Here is a 23,317-nt window from a genome sequence, read left to right as displayed (position 1 = left end):
ACTGACAAATACCACAACTCTATTTTGGTTTAGTCTGAGGTGTAAAATTTCTTTTTCAAGCATAAAGGCTTAGCCTTCACATTTTTCCAACACAGTATAAACTGTATTTTATTTTCTTATTTCTTAATTTCTACATTCCACCATCTTTCTTTTTTCAAATCTGTTGGTGCAGCATTACTTTAGAAAAACACCGCCACCCAAACCCTGGCTTCTTGTAGATCCTAACATAAACAAGGCTGTGTACATATATTAGTGCAGAGGAGCCCATGTATGCAGAGTCTGGCCAGTGAGTAGTTCGTTAAGGAAGAAATATGACTCTTGGCCTTTCATTATCCTGTGGTGTGAGTGTGTCTACTTGAAAAAAGAAAAACCGACCATCTCTAAGTGAAAAAATGCATGTGGCATTTAAAGAAAGTTGAACCCCAAGTGTACATAATTTGACAGTATCCCATATAACCTGCCATTAAATTTTCAGTGCTCTCATTTCTCTTTTAAGCATCCAACTTAAGAGTTATTATACAGTTGTATTATATTAAATTTATTATGTAAACAAGTGTTTCATGGTAGGTTAGGAGTAAGTCAACAGAATATGGAAAACACTTTTCTCTACAGCATAGTAAAAAACAAAATATCCAACAAAAAAATTTAAAATACATTTGTGTTACATAATGATAAGCTTACTAATAGGCTAACATATTCTTTAACCAACTAATCTCTTCTGCTGAGAACATGCACACACTCGACCATGAATTGTAAATGAACAGACTGAATTAAATTCTCTATTAATCAACATAAGCTGGAGAAGTGGAGTAAATATAAGTGACTCTTAACATTCCCTGCAATATAATGAAGCTGGCTTTGGTCATAGTTTATTCGTTCTCCCACGCATATACTGGAAGAGTCCTAAACCAAGAACAGCATATAAATAACACCAGAACTGACAGAATGACCTACAACTTCCTTCTGAAATCTACTCATAAATCCTGCAAGCAGATTCTAGATAACCAACATCTGCAGTTTTATTTCACTTGAAGACGTTTTGAGATGCTGACGCTGAGCACCGATTCACAATCAGGACTTCTGGAGTTAAGCTTTATCAGCACGATTACTCTAAGTGACGCTTAGTTTTACTCCTTCTTTGACTTGATAGTAGGGAATACACAGGATTTAAGGTTCTCTTTACTGACAGTTATCTGTATTCTAGACAGACATCAACTTTCAAAGCAACTTTCAAAGGCTGGTTATTAACTTTGTTATTTTCCATTCATATATTTTAAAAAGACCTCATATTATTTGTAATACACAAAATTCAAACAAAACGACCCTCAATAAAGTTCAGTCCTGCAGAGAAGCCTTCCCTTCCCCCTGCTCAATATCCCAGATTCTGGCCATTTGCACCAGTCACACCGGCCCACTGTGCCAGTTCACTGACTCAGCCCTGTACCAGTACCTAGTCACTTCTGTCCTCGCTGCTGTGATGTAAAATAAATACAGCCTTTCCTCTTTAATAATAAACACAACAGAATGCTCTTTCTTTGTTTTAAAGGATACTAATGCTTTAAGAGAGTATATAGTGAGGGTGCTGCCGAGTGTCTTGATTCTTTAGCAGGCTTTTGCTCTGCCTCTAAAGGCGCTTGAAGTGCGTATTGCAAATAAAATTGCAAAAGCATCTGAAAGTCTGCAGTTTACCTCTGCAGAAGGGATATGGAAAAACATATCTCCAAATTAGATATAGGCTACTAACACAGACAACTAAATGCAGACAAGCTCAGCTGACGGACCTATTTGCAATCCTCTAATTCGCTTAATGGATCGTGTTTCCAAATGGGGCTGAGTTGCTGTGTTACACTAACATGCCCTGCACCTACTCTTCCATCGCATGTGCAAACAGTCAGGAAAAAAATGAAGAAAACATTCATCAGGCGTTCAGGAAAAACTGAAAAATATTGTTGACTAGGGAGGAAAGAACTCAACAGAATAAAGTCAGCTTTGCGATATTTTTCAAAGGAAACTAGAAATGTTTAATAAAACATGTTAAGAAGAGTCAAAGTGTACTTTCATGCATCTGTCATAACTTTGCTTGGTCTTTAGACTTTATTACTACCTTAAATTGAGGTTAAGGAATATTTTATGTTTTTCTGCCTTACATTTTCAACCTTTTTGCTTGTTCTAAAACTGCAGAAAACAGACCGTCAGGCACAGAGAAGTGTGTGGGAAAATGTATGGTTTAATTTTATGTTTGAGCAGCCCATCTAGGGCTGCTAAAAGGCTTCTCCAATGGTAACTAGTTAATAGGAAAAATATTTGTCATATTAATTTTCAAAAGACAGAGACGGTGCTGTGTTTATAAACTATTTTCTCTCTTATTTTTTAATTGAGAAATATTCTTGTCTTCTCTAAGTATGGAAAGCATTTGTGAACTGAAGTGGCTAAACCAGGCGGGTACATGCCCATATGCCATACTGGCTATTTGTGAACGTTATTTTCATACTGCTACTTCCTCCAAATTGAAAATACAAAGGCATTTGGGGGGTTTCTACAGCTGCTGCTTCTTCCTTATTTTTGTACTTCTAACTACTAGTACTATAACATCATGGTCACATTTTCATTACCAAAATTAAGATAGAATTGGTTAAGTCTAATGATTTTTTTCATAAGTGAGGGCAAAAAGGGGAACAACAACAACAAAAAAATCATGGCAACAGTTGAAAAGGTTATTTAAGAGAATTCCCAGTGCATATTTTAAGAAACCACAATTCTGCCTCTCAAGAGTATGTTCTACTAGGTAGTAAACAGTGAAAAATTTAAAGCATTACACACTGCAGAATGACTTTTGTCCTATCTGGCAACCATGTCTGTTTAGAAGACTCATCAGTAAGGCTAAATTACTTACTCTATAATTATAACCCCACTCTTTTTTTTCTGTCATTAAATAACAATTTACTGGTTGGTTAAGGTTTATAGTTTAAATCAGGTAAGGGGAGAAAACCTGTTCATGAATTAACCAAACAAAATTTGCTTCTAACTTATGTAATGAATTTTTAAGATTTGAAAGTGATACTGCATGAGAGATCTTAAAAAGAAAAATGAAGAAACTTCATCATCACAGTGAGTTGTTTATATATGAACCAGAACAGAATTTTAGATGGAAGAAAATCATATTACTATAGTTTTCCCATATCACCATCAAAAATTTAGTTACACGAAGAATGAAACATTTATAATTAATACTTCTCCTAATTTTTCTCAGTAAAAAGTTTTTGTCCTATATTTAATAAGCAGTTACCAAGTTCAAAAAGAATCACTGCTTTTAAAAATAATATTCTCTAGCTTATGATCAGTATGTTTACCTTAATTTATCATACATACATCCACATTTACTTCGCCATCCCTTACGATGAAAGAAATCTTATTAAAGACAAAAAGCAAAGATGCAAGAGGGTTCTAAGTTTGTTTCACACCTTCTGGCTCTAGTCTGCCAATAAAAAGCATGTTTCAAATATGAATCCGAAGCCACAGTCATACTACATTACATTTGAAAATAAATGTTGCCGCCATGTGTAAAGGACTTCAAAAACGTTTAGACCACGATTCTTTGATCAGTATACAAGACAACTTCTCTCCTCCTCCTCACTCCTTGAGCTACTCCTTCCCACTCTCCCTCTGCTCCCTTCCTTTCCACAACAAAAACATGATTTCAGCAGTTGCATTTCATGGGCCTGCTTCCCTTTCAATGAGCCGCCTTACCTTCTCAGGCATGCACAAAGAAATACCAAGACGTCTTCAAGGTACACAGTGAACAGAGAAAGCACAAACAGGACTTTGCAAACCCAAGGCTGGACACGTCACGCTCCGGGATGGATGTCTGCACAAAGCACTTCATTGTCTTCCCTCTCCACACTTCATCATCTTCCCTCTCCATTTGTTTTCTCTACACGGGCATAACGGTCCTAACGAGAACCAAGTCTGGCACTGGGTTTGTTAGCACACAGGTGGCATGTTTTGGAGCAACAGGACGTCAAAATCTTTCCAAACACAGAGATGGCAGTGTGTCATACACTGTAGTGCTCCCAGGCAGTTTGAAAAAGCCGGCCGATTTAAAGGAAGTCATTTGGGGTTTTGTCTCAAATGATGTCAGAACACACAGATACCACACTGCTGCTCCAGGGACACAAAAAGACTTACAGTTCCTTAATTTTTTTTCCCTAAGTGGTGCGGATACTCTGATTATCGACCTTTGTTACTTGTCAGTTTAAATATAGATTGCTGGATTAATGATTTCACAGAAAATACGTCTGCATAAACTAGAGAACAGTCTCTTATTCCAATATAACTGCGTTTATATTTTCTGTTGCAGTTCTGTCACGCTACATGCAAGCACACCAGGTCAGATTCTTCTGGCCTCTTGTTGGTTATCTTCCTGGAGAACATAAATGACGAAGACACTATTCTCGGTTCCTTCAGCAATAGAGAACAGGGGTGCTGTGGGGCTCCTCCCATCCAACTTTGGAAGGTATCTATTTTTTGGGTGACCTTTACTACCTGAATTACCCCTACACAGCAGTTACTATGAAGAAACCTGGGATAGGGCCGAGGGCATACAAATCCAACTGAAGGCACCGATTCCATGCATCTCCTTTGACAAAGACATATGATATGGGATATATCAAACATGCTTGATGGGCTGCAACAGTCAGTCACTAATTGATACAGCCAATTATCGGTGACAGTTTTATGCAAAATATTAAGTGGTTTGTAGCATTTTTCAGTAAAATTTCAACTCAGATCTCAAGGGTGCCCAAGAGATTATTTTTCTTTGTGTTCCAATGTTCTTAAATTAGACAGAGCTGAACAGTGTAGGCGTATGGAGAGCCCATGAACAAGCACACAAAGCAGGGCATAATCCCTAGATTTAATTCTATATATGGTGGAAATTACAAAACACACAAAAATGCTGAGATGATAGAAAACACCTCCTTCCTGCTCTCTAATGATGAGGAAAAAAAAAAGCAATTCTGCTATTCTGCTACCAAAGCTGGGAAAGCTGAAGCCTCATACATTGTCAGAATAAAAAAACTGCTCGGTACCATCGAGATACCAGGAGTTATTACTGCATACGGCACTTTCAAAGGAGACAGAATTTGGAATGAATGAAGACCTTGGCATTGAACAGGTTAATATTGAGAACAAGTGGCACTGCTGCAGGTGGCTTGGGTTCACCGACGCCTGGTGTTGGGAGGGCACCGCAGGAAGGACTTAGCTGCCACTGCATCGATGCAGCCTGTGGGTGACCTGTCTCTGTGCGAGCTTTAGCAGAGTCCCATTTGGAGTATGATACAGCCCATCTTCTAGGAAAATCCCTAGAAGCAGCAGTATGAAGTAACAAATCATGAAGCCACACTAAGTGAAAGTATATGAATTGCACTAATGCTCATATTTATTTACAGTCAGGAGTGTAGCCTGTGTACATACCAACACACCGGATTGAAGTGCTACACTATACAAAAGAAGCAGATAATGCCAAGGTAGGTTTTCTGACCTTAGACTGTAAGAGGGAATTTAGGGATGACTATGTCCACACTAGCAGTTAAACTTAATCTCTAGGAAAGCACAAAGAAAGTCAGAAATATTCTTGGTTTCAAGAAGTGCTGCTGTTGAGGAAAAAAATTATCTGTTTTGTCACATCAGGAGTTGAATCTGTGGACAACACCAGAAAGAACTATTTTTTTTTTTTTAATTAATCCACTTAATACCAGGATAGATGCCTCAGAAGTTGGCTAAAACCCTTCTCCAAGATAGAATAACTACAAAGAAAAAGAACTCGAGGTGTGTCTTTTCCATGTATATTAGCTCAACTATAAAAATCAATTTTCTTTGGCCAAGCTCACTTCCCTTGTGTTTGCTTTCCTGAGAACTTGCATGATCAAGTTTTATTAGCCCAAATGTTTGCATAGAGACCAACTTAGGCCTTCACACATAAGTATATCAGAAGTGGCGTATTTTATCAGGGAAAGATTGATAGACAAACTGGGATAAAGTATTGGCTGAGGGCAGGGTTCCCTTGAACTCTTGGTTTACTTCCTACAGCGAGGAACTCAGGGAGCCAAAGTACAACCCTCCCAGCTAGGGCCACCCATGCACGCACACGCTGTTATTTCATGTGAATGCAATGGGACAGAATTAAACTCTGGAACCTTCCAATAAACCTGAATGTAGTTATTTTTTTTCTAACAACAATGCCTTGAGCAAACTGTGTGTGACCTAATAAGAGAACTGGATGTTCTGATTTTGTCTTTTCTCTCCCCTTTCAGAAGTGCCTAGTTCTGCTTGTCTACTCTTCTGCTCTAAAACGACCACCTCTTCCCTGACAGTGTTTAAGTACTGTAAGTATGGCCTATCAGGTCATTTTACCCAGTGAGCTGAATAACTGACATGTGACTAACCAAAACTAAGACAACTCAACTCTTCATCAAAACAACGGATGGACGTCACCAGACTGGGGGTGCCTGATATCCCCCAACGATGACCGACGTTCTGCAAAGGTCTTCAACTTCACTGCTGCCCGTGGACACAGATCTTCAAGCAAAAAGTAACTTCAGTGGCTTTTCTGGAATTGCTAGAGCAGCCACCAGTTAGCACATGGTATGGTTTGCAGTGAAGAAAGGGGGCTTATACTACAGAAACCACTTCACTAGCATTAGGGTGAAGTCAACACACTTACATATATAACACCAAACAGGTGGTTACAACCTATAATTCTACCTCATGGTATGCTATTTGTTAAAAGGAAATGTTATACCTCTTCATTGCCAAATCAATTAATTTACTTAAATTTATGAAGTTTATAAAAGGCACATAATCAACTCTTTTTCTGGGTCTTTTTTTAAATGAAGGCCATCATACCTGGACCTTTATTTGTTTCGATGTGTTCTACATTCATAGAAGTTTGATTTGCAGTTCCCTTCCATGGATACAATAAAATCTGGGCATTCGATAACTAGTACGGAGAAACTGAAGTATTAAAAAACAGAATTGCATTCATCTTATAGGAAACTATTTAGCTTTTAGAAAACTGTCCCAGAATTGCAAGAATTTTTTAATGACCATATTTTGGTCTATTATTTATATACGAGACAGTTCAATGCCAAGACAGCACTAATTCACAATCTGAAAGTCCCTTATACACCTAGAATTTGCTGAATATAAAATATGTGAATATGGACATAATCGCAGTAGTTCAAAATAAGTTAAAGCTAACCAAAGTAAGGTCTAGGATTTATCATCATAAACAAAACCAATCTGCTGAAATCTAGATAAAGTCAAATGGGGACACAACTAAGTCAAAGCAATTTTTCAAATTAAGTATCATTTTTTAAAATGAAACTTGAAATTTAACTTGAAAGAAATATTAAATCAGAAGACAGGGAAAACAATAACCTGCCAGTTTTATGATATTAATCTCCAAGAAATATATGAAGGTCATTAAGGAAAAATATAGTTGATGGCCATGCGATACTTCCCCCTCCAAGAGTTACATAAATATCTTTATGGTTAGTGATAAAGAACAACTCAGATCTTTGCTTATGATACATTTACCACTGTCAGACCACAAGGTCTGACCTCCGGCTTGGTCACAACTTGGTGTCTGTTACAAATATCACATGATGTACCAACACGACACTTAGAAGAAGTGCAGATACATGGAGAGTCATGTAACAACATCAAAATGGTTTGACAAGCAGGCCCTCATCCTCATTTCCGTGAAGGACCCGTACCCTGGTAATTTAAAAGGACATTAAAGATCAAGGAAAAGCAACTTGCAGGCCTAATATAAATAAAACATTTGCCTTTGTGTCTTTCTACTACCTCTGTTTCCAGAAAAATATTTCTCCCACAGTAATAAAGAAAATTGGGTTAAGTTTTAAAAATACAGAAGCTCTGTACTGTAGCCAAATTAAACTATTCCAAAACACACTGTATTTGTAACTCACTTTACAGTCATTAAGTTGGGCTGCTGACTTTATAATTTGCTAATAATGCTTTTCAGTATTTTAAGTCAGCCACCCAACTTGTAATCCAATGATATTTTTAACACATGTTGAGATTTTTTTTTGGTTTTGCCTTTTTTTTTTTTTAAGCAGAGAAATTAATGGTGACCTACTGATAATGTTCTTTCTTCACTATCAAGTAAAAGATTAGGATTTAGCTGATGGCGTGGGATGCTTTCTCCCAAACTCAGTGTAATGAAAACACTGCAGATGTTTCAAAATCCCACAGTAAGCACGTGTATCAGCATTACACCCTGTCCCTTTCTTCCTTTACCAATTAAAGATGACCATGGACAGGTCCTGAGAGAAATACCATCAGCTCCTGCTAAGCCAGAAGGACAGCACCCTCACAGTCAGTATTTTCTAAGTGCACGTAAGAGAACGTTTGCGCATACCAGAATTGTATTTCTAACCTAGTCTCACACGCTCTGTCAGTTACAAGGCGGACATGACCCCAGCACTCTGAATAAGGTCCATCCAATGCCAGCACAGAAATGTTCTTCTGGATAAAGCAACTACTGTTGTTGTGCAATATATAAATACGTGCATGCAGCAAAGACACAGCAACTTTTAAATCTCCTTTTCACTGACTCTATTGGTACTGTTTTAATTTTCAAGGCACGATGGAGGGGCAGATAAAAGTTGGGTGTATTTTTAGTACCTTCTTTCGGCTAGGATTACACTTCACTATTTTAAATCATCAATACCTATGAGAAAAAGGCTGCTTGATTAGAACAATGACACGGCTATTCCCGAGTTTCAAGTCTCTGCTCTAAGACTGAAGGTTTGTAAACGTGGATAAGTCACTTAGCTGTTACATTTTCAGGTAGATCATGAAATGGAAAGCACAGATACACTCAAAGGATATTTAAGTATCAAATACTATTTCATAAAGTGTCTTGAAAGTGAGGAATTATGCAAGTGTTGGATTTACTACTATAATAAATAATCTCAGAATAAAGAAAAAAGCAAGCCAGTTAGACGATATGGAGGGAAGATACATAGAAAAAACCCCAATAATCTTCCTTTAAGCTTTTAGGAAAAAAGGTAGTAGGATTTAGTTTTATGTTTCAGGACAGTGGACTTCATTCTAGATCCATTTTTTTCCCCATTTGTGTTTTGGTTTTGGACATAACACAAGACTTAACGTTCTTCTCCTTGTCAAAGCCTGTACATAGGCATAATTTTTTTAAGGGAAAGCACAGTACCATTAATACTATAATTCAGTGTCTTCCTTTTTTGCCTGGTCCTGTCAGCACTGTTTTCCAAAGAAGGTCTGGGAGACACATGGACCTTTACTGACCAGTAAAGTAAGTTTTACATTCATTTATTTTAAATACATGTCATTATTCTATTTTCTTGGTCTGATGTCTTATTTGAGTGTATTAATAGATATCATAAACAGTCAGTCTGGACTTTACAGCAAGCATAGCTCAGATCTGTAGCATGGCGGAGGTGGTGGGGGAGGGCAGAGGGGAAATCCACTGATCACAATTTAGGGCAACTTTCTGTTTTTTTTTTTTTTTGTGTACAACCACTGCTTTCATTTCTAGCCACTCTGCACTGTGAACAAATGCCCAAGTTTTGGTAAATTCAGTCCACTGAGGTCAAATGAGTTCCTTCCTCCACATAGGCAATTTTCCCTCGCTTCCATGTGCTGATGAATCATTACTGGATCCTTCTCTTTCCCAAAAATAGTCTGGAATGAGGGAAAAGAAACTATGACCCGCAGCACCGAAATTCCCCATTGCGGCAGAAGCGCAGCAAGTCCTTTAGCGACATGGCCCATTTCCTCTGCCTCAGCCTTGGCACCGAGAGCAGAGAGGACAGAAAAACAAAACACTGAGCACTACAACAGACTTGTGGCATTGCTGCTGGCCATACCGCCAATTAGTCAAATCATAACACGCTAGAGTGTGTTCTCTGAAAACCCTAAATCACATAGCAACTGTAAGAGTACGCATTTTCACAATAGCAGTTCACATGAAATGTACATTTTTGGTCAAAGTCTAATTCAGAGCTGGGTTATTACCGAGGACAGCTGAGTTTTGTAGCCCTGGCATGTTAATGTACTATTTCCTGATTAATCTGTTTTCATCAATGTGATGCGTATTTATGATTTGTACCTTCACAATCTACTACACATCTCTTCTCAGAACATTTCCAATCAGATGAACCTGTTTAAGGATTATGACTGTGTTAGGCACACATGTACTGCTTCACTTGATGTATATGAAGGAGAGAATACCAAATGTACTACTATCTTTAATTCAATACTGCTTATCATTTTTTTCCCCCAGAAAATATATTAGTCATGCAGGTATGCATCCGGTTAGGTAAAAATCTCAGAAGCTTTAATGGAATGTGAAAACACAGAGCAATTTCAGTGCTGTCTGGGTCTCAGGATTTAAAACAAAGCGTTTTCCTTAGATTGGTTCTACATTTTTTAAACTAAATAGTTTCAATTGAAATTATTTTACATAAATCTGTTTCAAATGGAATAAAGATACTTAAAACTATTTAATTTGAATTTTTTCATCCTAATCTTGATCTGCTGTTAAATATTTAGTTGTATATTAATGGCAAACTATGATAAAACCATCAATTACTTTTGCTATACATGCTCAACCTATACAGAGAATTAAAATGTTAATCCCTGCATTGCAAAACTCCCAGATCTTGCTAATAAAAATATATTTACTAACTTGTTATAAATGATTACATTCTTGGCTATTAATTCAATAAAAAGAAATACTTACTACTGTGCACAGTCGATCAGTTGATATTCGTTCGACCTCTCGAAACATGCCTTTACGCCTTCATCATCCCAGAGCTTTTTTGCATGTTCAAAGAATTCCTGAAAATTGGAAATGCAACAAATAAGAGAACATTTCTCAATCTTTTCAATCCCCAACGTGTATGTGTTGCTCCCTCCCTCCAACCTTCATGCTTTATACTTTTGCAGAATGATAGATTACACCTTTAAAGAAGAAATACAAAAAACATTTATTAGCAAAATTGCAGTAAAATATACTGAACATATGGCTGCTGACAGTTTCCAGTACATGGTATGTAATGAAGGCTGTCTTCAAAATTCATACCAGTCCATATATAAAATTTACTGTAAGCATGAATGTTACCTAGAAGCATGCAAACTTAATTTTTAACTGAATTTATGCTTCTGTCATGGACAAGGCATAGAAGTGACACAAAAAGCTGCTCAGCTTATAAACATTAGCTTCCCAGAGAAAGAACCAGTCTGTAACTTTAAAAAGATTGCATAATTTTTCCTGAAAAACACAACTTTCCGCTGCTTGGTATTTTCTCATGCAACATAGTAATTTGATTGCAAGACTTTCAGAGTCTTTGCTCAACACCACTTCCTCCAAGCAGCCGCCTGGCACAATGTGCTTTTCCTAGCTGCTATCCCAAGCATCCCAATCCAGAAATATCTGCCAGCAAGCTTATTTCAAAATTATTTGAAAGAGGAATCAAGGCTGTCCTTGGTAACGGTGGAGCCATAGCTCCACTGTACAAAATGCACACAGGCAGAGCGGTAAGCCTGACCCTGCCTGCCGGCTCCTCCGCTCCTCCAGCCCCTGCCGCAGAGCATCACATGCTCCAGCTTGTTTTAAAGCTGGGAGTCCATTTTATGTTACATCATTACTCTAAGTCAAACCGTAAACTGAGTTTTTCCAGCTAAAGGTTTCTAAAATCAAATGAAGAATCGTTAATATTTCCTTTACTACATGACTGAGTCTTTCCTCCCTTAAACCAAATTGTTAAAGTAGTATGTCAACTTAAACGCAGAAGTTGTTTGTAATCTCTTAAAACCTCAACACGGCTACTAAATCATCAGAGTCCTTTGGTCCGTCATAAATTTGTGAAACCTAACAAATGGCTTTTCCACAGTTCAATTTGGCTCTGTGTAAAATGGGTGTAATACCACTATTCACTTCATAATCCTGTTGAAATGTTGGGTATATATCTGAATTCTGAAACTTTCTGAAATTGTTTGCCAGTCCCTCCCCACGCCTTTTCAGGATTAAAAACTTCTCTCAAAGGACAAAGTTTGTAGCGAAAGGTCTTGGCAGTACTGTAAGTTCACTTTTACCCTGTGTGGGTTTCCCAGCCTTGCATACCACCCCTGTGAGGTGTCCCAGAAGGTGACACTCCGCTCCTCAGCAACTGCCTGTGACCTGCTGGTGACATTTTCAGGGAGAGGCAAAACACAAGACAAGATTTTCAGAACAAACTAGCACTGAAAATTATTTAGTTAAGCTTTGAACATGGCTACGGTGGTCCTGAATAACCCCAGAAATGCTTTTTTCTTTCAACTGTATTGTGCACAATGTAGAGAGAGAGGAAAATCCACTCATTAAGAAGTTTTCAAAACTTTAGAGAAAAGGAGATGTTAAAGCAGGCGTGAAAAACCTTTGCAGAAAGTCTTGGAAGAAGAGAGGAAGCAACACTAGAGATTGGCAGATGCTTATTCTGCCCTTGGAATTGATTTCTTCACTGTCATGAGAGCATGTTTACTTTGTCTTTGTTATTTTAATGACTTATGCAATGATTGTTTAAAACACTGCAGATCCACCTTTTGAAGTTATGCTACGGCTATTATAAACTCTGTTCCTACAGCAGAAGGAAAGCAAAAACAAGCTCAAGAAAGGACAAGATACCAAACTAAATAAGTAAGAGAAAGTGGACACACATAACACAGAGCACTACTACAAGAAAAAGAAAGAACTGGAAAAGTCAAAATGATAAATACCAGAAAACATGGAACATTCCTCAAACTAGAAGCTTATGCTTGATTGATATTTAGGGCATCAGCTGAATGCATCTCACTTGCTGGCATCTTTGTCCAAAGAAAGGTATTGCGTATTGCCTTCTCAATGGAAAGAGCGAGCTCTGAATAAGTGTCAGGGTCCTCAGGCAAAAGGACCCAGCTCTCCCACCTCTCCCCTTCGACGGGTGCGTGTACAGCAGCGTACAACCTCAGCCCTCCTCCCGCAGGCGCTTGCTGCTGCCGGTGCGGGCCAGAGCATGGTGTGCCCACCCTCCCCTCCTCGCCATCGGCGGGTGGGGATTCCCACCCGCCCGGAAAGCCAACTCTGAGGGGAACCTACATCTAAAAAATGGCCCCATTCAACCTCACGCAGCCTATGAAAAGGGGATGGGAAGAGGAGAAGGATGCCAGTGTGAAGGATTCCTGCAGGGTAGGACAGATTGAGAGAGGGCTGCAGATATAAATAAATAAGTAAATAAAAAAAAAAAAAAACCTGCATAGCTACAGCAGTTTCTAACTTCACTTCCGTTTTTACATCATCTGTATGAGCTTTATTTACCCCTAAAAATCTCTTCTGGAAAAGAGGCAATCTTTTTAGCTCAGCTTCCGAGACCCGACAAATATGTTGTAAATACAGGGTTTCCATATTATATGCTTCATATATTTCCACCTGACCATTATATCTCAAAGCAGTCTATTTAAAATGACTTCCAGACTTCTAGTCCAAAGCAAATCCTATAAAACGGAGCAAATATACTTACCTCATTAAAATGTACCAATCTACTGCAGAGGAGTACACTTGCCTGCAAATTGCCTCCCACACAGCTACCCGATCCTTCTTTCCCAGGTGACTAAAGCCTTCCAGAAAAATCCTGCTTCATTTCAAGACACCAAGTACCATGATCCAACTTTTCACACTTGTTTTTAACCCCTTTCTCATCTTCTCTAAATTCTTCAGGATTTTTTCTCCTCAGCTGCTGGAGGCTCCTGTTGCACACAGGAGGATCCTGCTCACACGTGCCAAACATGTCTGGATCCCAACCTGTCCATTGCAGGACAACATCCAGATAGCAGTCACCATGTTAGCTTCAACCTCTGCAACCAAGCCCCCTGTGCCCGAATGGCCTTCCAGCAATCACTCCCTGATCCTCAATCATAGAATCACTGAATGCTTTGGGATGGAAGGGACCTTTGAAGGTCATCTAGTCCATCCCCCCTGCAATTGGCAGGGAAACCTTCAACTAGGTCAGGTTGCTCAGAGCCCCATCCAGCCTGGCCTTGAATGTTTCCAAGGATGGGGCACCTACCACCCCTCTGGGCAACCCGTTCCAGTGTTTCACTACCCTGATTGTAAAAAATTTCTTCCTTATATCTAGTCTGAATCTACCCTCTTTTAGTTTAAAACCATTACCCCTTGTTCTATCCTTATTGATATCCCCATGACTCATTCCTATAGACCCCCATGCTTCTCTCCTCATCCTCCTGCAATGGCCACCTCACTGGCAAGCAGGCACTGGTGAGCTAACGAAGGTGCGGGCTTTGGGCTAAGCCCACCCTGCTGCACCTCCTCTTGGGGCTGCAGTATTCTCGGGGTGGCAGCCACATTTGGCAACGAAGAGCCAGGGCAATTCAAAGGACAGAGAATTCAGATTTGCTCCAGCCGATAAAGGAAGGTGGGCTAAAACTTGTTAGTTAATGTTTCGGGGGGGCAGGGAACTACATACAAAACATTACCTTAGGTCAGTACAACACAAATAAGGTTTTAAGAGTAAGTCGTGACCTTGGCAGCTTATGTTCTGAGATGGCCAAGATTTTCTTTAAGATTTTCTTAAGGGTCTCACTTCTGGGAAGAAGCCATTTAGAAGTTCTTAAAAGTCACGAGCCAGGTCCTTTAAGAAACCTCAACTGGGACAGGAGGAAACAGGGACATGGAAAATCACTAGGGGCATCTGATGCACTTGTTTTGCAAGCACATGCAGCTGACCTCTATCGGATCAAAGTCACCAAAATCTACTAAAAATATTTAGTATACTGAAAAGAACCAGGAATAATGTACTACGCCTGAAAGCAGAAAAACACCTACATCATGACACCTCTATGAACACCAAACAAAAAAGAGCTGTTTCATCCAAACTCTTCCTTAGGGACAGAGGCATACAAATATTTGCACCTATTAATATACATATAAAATAAAACCATTAATATATTTGTTGATGCAGTATTTTAATTAGAGCGTTAGAGAAGTAAATGATGATGCCCAGGTCTCACGAGTTACGGGTCTCATGAATTACAGGTGCTTTTTACTCTACACGCATTAATTTACACGAGTTACCTAAGAATCTATAGCGATCATTAGACCATATAATACCAAAATTTTGATGTGATCAAAATGGAGATGTGACACACAACATCTCAAATATTTACTAATATAAAATTAGCTGGAAATTTTCCACTCTTCCTGAGACAATCCAAAAAACAGCCCCGCATTCCCAAACTTCCTTTTCCCTGGCAGATGATTTTTTGCTATACATAAATATTCACGCATCATCTAAAAATCATGAAGTGACATAAGCAGGTTATGATTCCTTTTTTTTTTTTTTTTTCAGAAGAAAGTAAGTTAAGATGTACATAAATGTAGAAACACCCTGAGCTGATATCACTGATGTAAACAGTATTGTATTTATACTACATTTTAAAAAGGTCTTGTAGAAATATTTTTACTCACCTATTCCAAGGTAACATTTTTAGGTTGAAAAAAAAAGGAGGCAATATATTCCTATACAAAACATTCCAAGAAACCAATACAGATAACAAATGCAGATGCACTACAGCTAAGTCTCAAAGCACTGTTTTTCCACTTTGTCCTACTAGAAGTTAAAGCACATTCTTGAAATTTAGTTTTCCTTATTTTGGAAATAAACTTATTTATTGGTAGGTTACCTTAGAAACCTCCTCCCCCCTATAACTCCTACAAAAAATTTTCAAGTAGCTAAAAAATGAGCTTGTTTCACTTTTCAGCTGCCTAAATTGGGAATAACTATTAGCGATGATTAAACAATGACATATCTTCATGAACAAATCTTTATGTATTTTGGAAACACAACTTTTCATCTAATTGCTTTACAAACCACAAAAGTTCACGTTAGGTCAGGAACACAATTTTTATTCTATTAAGAATCCTTTCTGTCTTCCTTCCAGATGGAGCATACATTTAATAGCTATCCTGATGTCACCTTTCAGTCTCCCAGAAACCGGGATGTGGAAGACTATACTGCATTTTCTATTCCGCATATTTCTTCCGTTAATATATTGTAAACCTGGAAACAGCCGCTTAGATCAATGTGAAATAAGATCGATCTCCTTCAAGCCGAAATTCATGCTCCTATTCTCCTAAGCTTCAGGACTGTAAGACAATTTCTCATCTAAAACACAGATTAAACCTCTCTGATTAGCCTGACAACCATTTAAAGAAGTGGCAAATGTTACACATTTTCATAGTTCTGCCACTGTGGGTGTGAAATGAAGTCGTCCCTTCTATTCTGAATTTCAGTTACTACTTCTTCTCTCACGTCCTTAACCAAACAAAAAGTAAATCATGCAATGTATTAAAAATTCCCACCCTAACACTCCTGAACTCCCAACGACGACTGCAGCACAAGATCCACAGAATTAATATGGGAAGGGAGGTATGTACCTCCCTACTGAGTGGGGTGCACCCCCCTTTTACTTCCCAGTGCACAGAGCAGGGGATATATACGCAGTCCCAGTCTCCCATACACTCAACTATGGAAAAGTTTTGTGGAATAAAAGAGTGATGACTGATGGGCAACACTGTAGTACCATAAGGATGACACCCAGTGGAGTCAAAATAAGGCTGCATAGGCAAACTACCTTCAGTGTTTTGTAAATGTGACGTTTGACTCCGCAATCCAAACGATATCCTTTTAAGCATCCTTTTCTGTGTACCACATCTGAGGTCAGAACTGAACCGGATCCATCGGCCTGCAGCTCGAGCCGCCAAGCGTGGCAGCAACAGCAAGCAGCAGGATGCTGAGCTGTTACTGGGGAGGACGGGCAGCAGCATGGTCTGGGAGAGATGACTAGGAGGAAGGACTCTAACCTCACACTTTCTCCTCTTCCCCAAGAGCTGTGAGGAAGCCCTTTTCCACGCGGTGCCCGGGGGATGACCAGAGGGACAGCATCCCAGGCGAAGGGAAGCTCAGCTGAGCTCCCCCCTCACACTCCAGAAAGCTTTGCGGCCGCCGGGGCTGTCACAGGGGTCTGCTGCCACGCTGGCTGCAACAGACGCCGCAAATAAGATTAGCATATTGATATTCTGTTGGATTTTGTAGCATAAGCCATGTAAAGTAACAGAAGAATGGCAATTTTAAAAAATTTATATTTCAGCCAAGAAAAACCTGGAATCTAACAGGATAAAGCAAAAGCTGCTTTTGTGGCTCCAGGACTCTCTTGCAAGCCTCTGCAGTCTCTACTCATTGAAAACAATTCTCAGATACTTGCATTAAGATAAGGGCAATTTAAATTTAGGAGTTCCATTCCTGTATCTGTTAGGTTTTGTTTTTTTCTTGATATTAATTTTCTCATTAATTCAAGACGTATGCATTTGGAATCGGAGACAAACTTTCCCAGCATCGCTGTTGTGACGGGGTTCTGCTTTAAATTTAACTTTCTCTACAACACAGCTGCTAAGAATGAAGGGGAAAAAAAACAACAGAGAAATATCTGTGTTTTTAAACATAATGACCAATATAATCATTAGAGAGCTACAAATCTGGTCAAAGGAAGAAAACCAGTTTTCCCTGTGGAGGCTACTGACATATCCCAGTACACTGGGTATTTCTACAGTCTACCATCATGCTTACCCTGTATAAGCATCTCTGAATCGCCAAATAGGATGGTACTGCTATACATAGTAGCTTCTTAATCTCTCAAAGCCTTTAAATCACATATGATTATCTTTCTGTAAGATATACATGGCAGCTCAACATAATATAATTCAACAGCTAAGATTTTTAGTATGTAACGAAGAATAAATCATCTGCTTTTTGTTTTAACAATGTATAGTAATACTATAAATAACGTATAATAAAAGTGAGAATGCAATCTTGCTGAGTGAATAAACTTGAGGGAATAACACCTGGGGCTTCAGGGTGAATGATGAGAATAAAAAAAAGGTACTTCTACGCTATGCAACAAATCAGGGAGGCAGTAGGGAGATGAATTTAAGTCAAACAAACAACCTTTTATTGCAATTTTTTATATAGTATTTATTTTCAGTTGCCCAGGCTTTTCTCTGCAATGCAAGACTCAGAGCCTTATAGAAAACAAAAAATTCTAAAAAGCTACCTGCATAATTTTGTATGTAGAGTTGTTGCATAGGCAATCTTAATTTTGAGAGCCTGACTTTAAACTTGAATCTTAAGCCAGAGTTTAACTGAGGTGGTTGTAAACTGATGTTACAAGAAACCCAGAATGCACAGTGAGCGACAATTTGCCCCAGCGCCTCCAATAATAATTGCTTGTGCCAAGTGTAGCAACTCATTTTCTATTAAAAATACTCTTTACTCCCAAACATCTACCAAGTGCAACTGTAAGCTGTAGGAACAAAAATTTTTAAATGGACTTAATGCAGAAATTATGGGGTAAAGTACCAGGTAAGACACCCAAGAGAGAAGGAAGCCCGCTCAGTTACCTCTTCCACAAACAAGTACAGTCTCTCGATAATCAGCCTCTTGTTTATGAGACAAAAGTGTCCCCTATGGCTCAGCTAGCTACACTTCTTAATCCTTTATGAAATGTTCTGCCTAACAAGGGAGCTGTTTTGCTGTAGGTATACAAAATGCAGCTGCTCAAACTCCTAATGCCCGCAACAAAGACAGGCAAACAGAGTTAGAATTTAAAAACAAAAGCAGAATACATGACTTGAATTTTTCCAGCAGCAGTGGTGTCAAAACCTTCATTAGCATCCAAGCAATAGCACGAGAAACACTGAAATCATGTAGGAGTGGTCAACGGGTATGCAAGGACCAGGCTTAACAGTAGGGTTCAGATGTTTCTAAAGCATCAGCACTTACGGTAGACTAATTATACAGAAACCTTTAGGAAAAGTACAACCTCCACCCCCTGCAAGGTATTTTCTGTTGTAATTTGTGGGTGTGCAATAATCAATGCAATTACTTTGCTCGTTAGTGACTCATTCTGATAGGCAAAGCAGCAGTTTGGCCTCTAACCCCCCTCCGAAACCTAACTTTCGATCTATTAAAGAGAGTTACAGAATAATACATCCAGATCTACCCTCTCTCCCTGTTCATTGGACTTGTTTTGCCTTTTTTAGGCTGGAGGCAACAGCCTCGAAGCACGATCAGGCTGCACTAAGCGTAACCTCAGTTCATTAGAAGCGAACATGACGGGATGGTAAATACCACCTTCACAGAACATACTTGTGTTGGGGCATCTTATGTTCCAAGAAAACAAAATTAGTTTATCAGCTCCTGGGAGAATCTTATCCAACTTGAAAGTGTAAGAAAAGAAGCTGGGGAAACAAACAGCATTTATAAAGTTATAAAAGCACCATTTTCATATAGCTACCACATGCCACCGCATCTAGACAAAACAAATGAATTGCGGAGCTCGTTGACAATGTTCAAAAACCAGGAGTGCAACCAGCACAGTACATTCTACATCCCTTTCTTGAACTATTTTTGTGAGTTGACTTTTAAGCTCTTACTCTACACTGCATTTCCAAGAAGTGTGTACAGTTAAGGTATCAGCCTGATTGCCTTAGCAGTTCTATTTCTGCCTGCTAGAAACATGTTCCATCTGCCATCTTATTTTATAGAAGTCAACAAGTTCACTTTCGTAGACCACAGAACTCATCTACAAAGTCTGAGAAATAGATTAATACATTTTTCAAACTCATATGTGTCAAACACTAAAAAAGGACTGAAAGTTCTTTAGATCATACTAGTAAAAACAAAAATAAAACCATGATTTTGTGCTTTCGCAATATTTTGGGGCCAGCACTGTGGAGAAGATAGGCTTTGAAGATAAAAATGCACTATAAGTCAAAGAACAGTTCCATGGTTTTTCTTCACTACTTATTAAATAGTGGGGTTTTTTTCCTGAGCTAGACAATGAAGCTTTTATCATACTTAAAACAAAAACGTCTGATTCAACCTTCTAGTTTCCATTTTAATAGTGTATTTCAACTTTCAGTCTGCCATCACAAATCCTTGAACGCTGCTGCCTACCTGCTATTTCAAGGGGGCCATCAAGCTCTCTACTAAGGAAAGTAGGAGAAATAATTTAAGCAAATTACTCAGTGTACGTAGTGCCGAAAAAACATGTTGTGCCGAGGATGCAAAGCTCACGGACATTCTTTTCCTTGAAGGTATTTTGGTTTTGTCTATGTTAGGACCTCTCCCTGAATGCACATAAAGTTCTTCATTTTTAAAAAAAACCTCTCAAACTATTTGTGAAAGTAATTACAGGTGCGTTACACAATCCTGCAACATTGCTGCCCTTTGCGTTTCTGCAGCACTTCTGAAAAGAAAAAGGTAAGTACTGTTACAAGTCCCTCAAGGAGATTTTTTTGTGGACAACAGGTGATGACAAAGCATGAGATAAATCTGTAAGTGCTGAACAACGTACAAAACTTCATGGTACTGATCAAATAGAAGAATCAGAAATATGTCATGACTTAATGAAATTTGGTAGCAGATGCTTTATCCCTGTGATCAAGACGCTGATTACACAGTTGTCTTTGTAGAGCACTGAGCTTTCAAACTGGAAAAATTACTGAAAAACACATAATAATCCGGGTGTCACCTGTACTGGGAGATGTTTGCTTGCTGTTTGTTTGTTTATTAAAAGCAATAATGGCACTACAAGAGTGTACAGATTCTGTATGTCAGAATTTGAATCTTTATCTAATTAGGCCAGACTAGATAGAGCTGAGTCCATTCAGAGTAGAGGACGGCAAATCAACCCACGGCAGTTTTGTTACTGCTTCTGGTTCCACAATCATTTAACTCCTGGGCCCCTGTGTAACTAACTGCAACGAATATCATACTTCATTTTCTTATAAGTCAACGTAACGCCCAGTCAGTGAGTATGTACAAACCACTCTGCAATCCCCGATGAAGGCACTGTTATGGAAGTGGGAAGTACTGCTATAAAACATGTATTATAAATTGGTAAACTTCAGGTATTTCAGGGCAGGAAATACTATCAAGATCTTTTTTACAAAACACAAGCCAATAATAATAACTTACACGCTGTAACATGGCAGAGTTGGGTCTGAATCCCCTACAATTTTAATTCTCGAGTAGTATTGTATCAGATCACATTTTTTTATTAGCTGTATTAGTAAGGCAGTCGTCTCTTCCATGCCACAATGCACTTTGGCACAGATCAGTACAAAAAATTGAGATCCTCTGGTGGATTACTATTTCACCGAGCAGTGAAAATCATGCAGTTAATTCTTGCCTGCTGCTTTTGAGATATAAAGCTAAATGTGCACTTTGTCACCTTTTGACGATGAGAACTTGACCCCCTATGCAAGTTACTCCTGCGGTGCTCTTGGCCCTTCTTACAAGTCTGCCTCGGTTTTCATTACTCAGACGGTGGGGATGCCCCCAAGGAAGGCAGACCGGTGGAGTACAAAGCTGAGGGATGCGGTTCTCTCCATCCCCAGGCAGCTCTCCTGCCCCTGCCCACAAGGAACCCCTGCTGCTTCTGTAAATACAGTTACATAGCAAAGACAACTGTCCAGCGAGCTGAAAAAACACAAGCCTGCAGCTTATAATTCTTACAGTACGAAAAGTTTCTACTACTCACAGCCTCAACTGTTTTCCTTAAACCAGTTTTGAAGGTCATACATCAAGGAACTATTCCATACTCTAGCATGCACTTTATTATTTGTAAGTGATTTCCTACCAGACAAGTGGTTTGCAAGGACTGAGAACTCTCATTTCCTTTTATAGATTTGATTCGGAAATAAATGCTGGCAACATCATGTGACTAACAGGCAGCACCCCCAACTTAAGCAACTCTCATAATTAAATTGGAAAGTAATGGAAAAGTCAGCCCGCTGCTGCCAGATCTATTTAGCCTCCTACTCCTCTGCACAAGTTTTATCTAAATTGTTCAACTTTATCTCTCTTCTTGGACACTTTTTCCTGTCCTCATCCATATGCAAAAGACAGACTAGCTTCAAGACAGTAACTTATCAAATCTGAAATGTTTATAATAGCAGGAAAAGGAAATACAAGTCTTTATTATAATCTCCGTGACTAACCTAAACTGAGTTTCAGCAAACAAATTTTTGTAAATTAACAACCACAAAAGTTGATATCAGTATATGAATAAAGATTCAAAGGGAAAACTTTTTTGTCTTTTCTATGTGACAGCTGTTGCCTTTAAGAGCTATTCCGGGAAAAGACTGTGGATATAACTGCAGGAACTAGTAAGTTTGACTATCTGAAAGTAATATACTTTAAAGGAACCCCATCGTTTGAAGGTACGTGCTCACAACTTTTATAGATGCAGAACTACTGTATCTTATTACTCAGTAAGACTAAGGTGTCTTAATAAAGCTCTGAAAAGTAACATGGATTCTTAAGTAAATCTCGGCCACATTTTATATAATTTTCAACATTCTCCTACTGCCAGCCCCCATGAATCTAGTGCTGATGAGCCCCAGAAATCAACCTTTTCAGACTAGTTCAGAAGAAATTTAGCTAGTGACTTCAGAAAAGTAAGATTTTAATTCCTAGTGTTTAGTTCTTAATTTCCATTCTACGAAGTATATAATTTTGATGAACTGAGATAATAACATCTATTATGTATAATATAGAAAGAATGTATATACAGTAACAAATGAAATTGCTGAGGCATCAGAACCTAAGTTTTTTTTATTAGCCCATAAATATTCTTGCAACTCAGAAACTGCCTAGAAGTAAACAGAAATCTGTATCTGTAGGAATAGAAATCTCAATCTTTATGAATACAGGTGACAAGAGACAATGAACAACTTGTGGATGGGAAGTTCTGTTGGAATTTCGGAGCTGGAAGTTGTTAAGGGGGTCCAGCTTACTGGGATGCAGACATTTCTGGGGTACTTGCAAAAACTACTTTATATTGCCTAAGCGAGCTTCTTCCCTTTCTTCCCAGTCTTTTATTTACTATTCGCTGCAGGATTATTTCTCACTTCAAATGTAATCTAACATGAAAGCTGCTAATTGATATTGTAAACAGATGATTAGTGTCTTGTGACTGCCAAAGAACTGTTAATGAATCTCAGTACATGATGTTGAAGCATGGACATGAGATAAAATAATTGAATTGAGTTAAACAATAAAAACAGGTAATTCCCTCACTTTAAAAGGCAAATATTGCCAGAGCTCCTTAAACAGAGAGGAAATGATTCACGCTCGTCTCAGAAATGGTAGGAAAT

The 23,317-nt window shown here is 38.7% G+C and overlaps 1 protein-coding gene across 3 annotated transcripts in view; it reads right to left on the bottom strand.

Moving 5' to 3' along the window:
• GNAL (G protein subunit alpha L) overlaps nt 1-23,317 on the bottom strand; it is a gene marked incomplete at its 5' end in the record, with an annotated part of 195,955 nt that overhangs the window by 48,518 nt on the left and 124,120 nt on the right. For 2 of the 3 annotated variants that reach the window (XM_082328373.1, XM_082328374.1), the window contains one exon: nt 10,808-10,905. In XM_082328373.1, the coding sequence (XP_082184499.1) occupies nt 10,808-10,905 (98 nt within the window). Of the gene's footprint in view, nt 1-10,807; nt 10,906-12,162; nt 12,230-23,317 lie in introns of those variants that run through there. The other variant, XM_082328375.1, reaches the window with a different exon arrangement.

The sequence above is a fragment of the Platalea leucorodia genome, assembly GCF_965183815.1.
Source record: "Platalea leucorodia genome assembly, chromosome: 1".
Classification (NCBI taxonomy): Eukaryota; Metazoa; Chordata; class Aves; order Pelecaniformes; family Threskiornithidae; genus Platalea; species Platalea leucorodia.
Note: the sequence above shows the minus strand (reverse complement) of the source record. Positions and strands in the feature narration are given on the sequence as shown.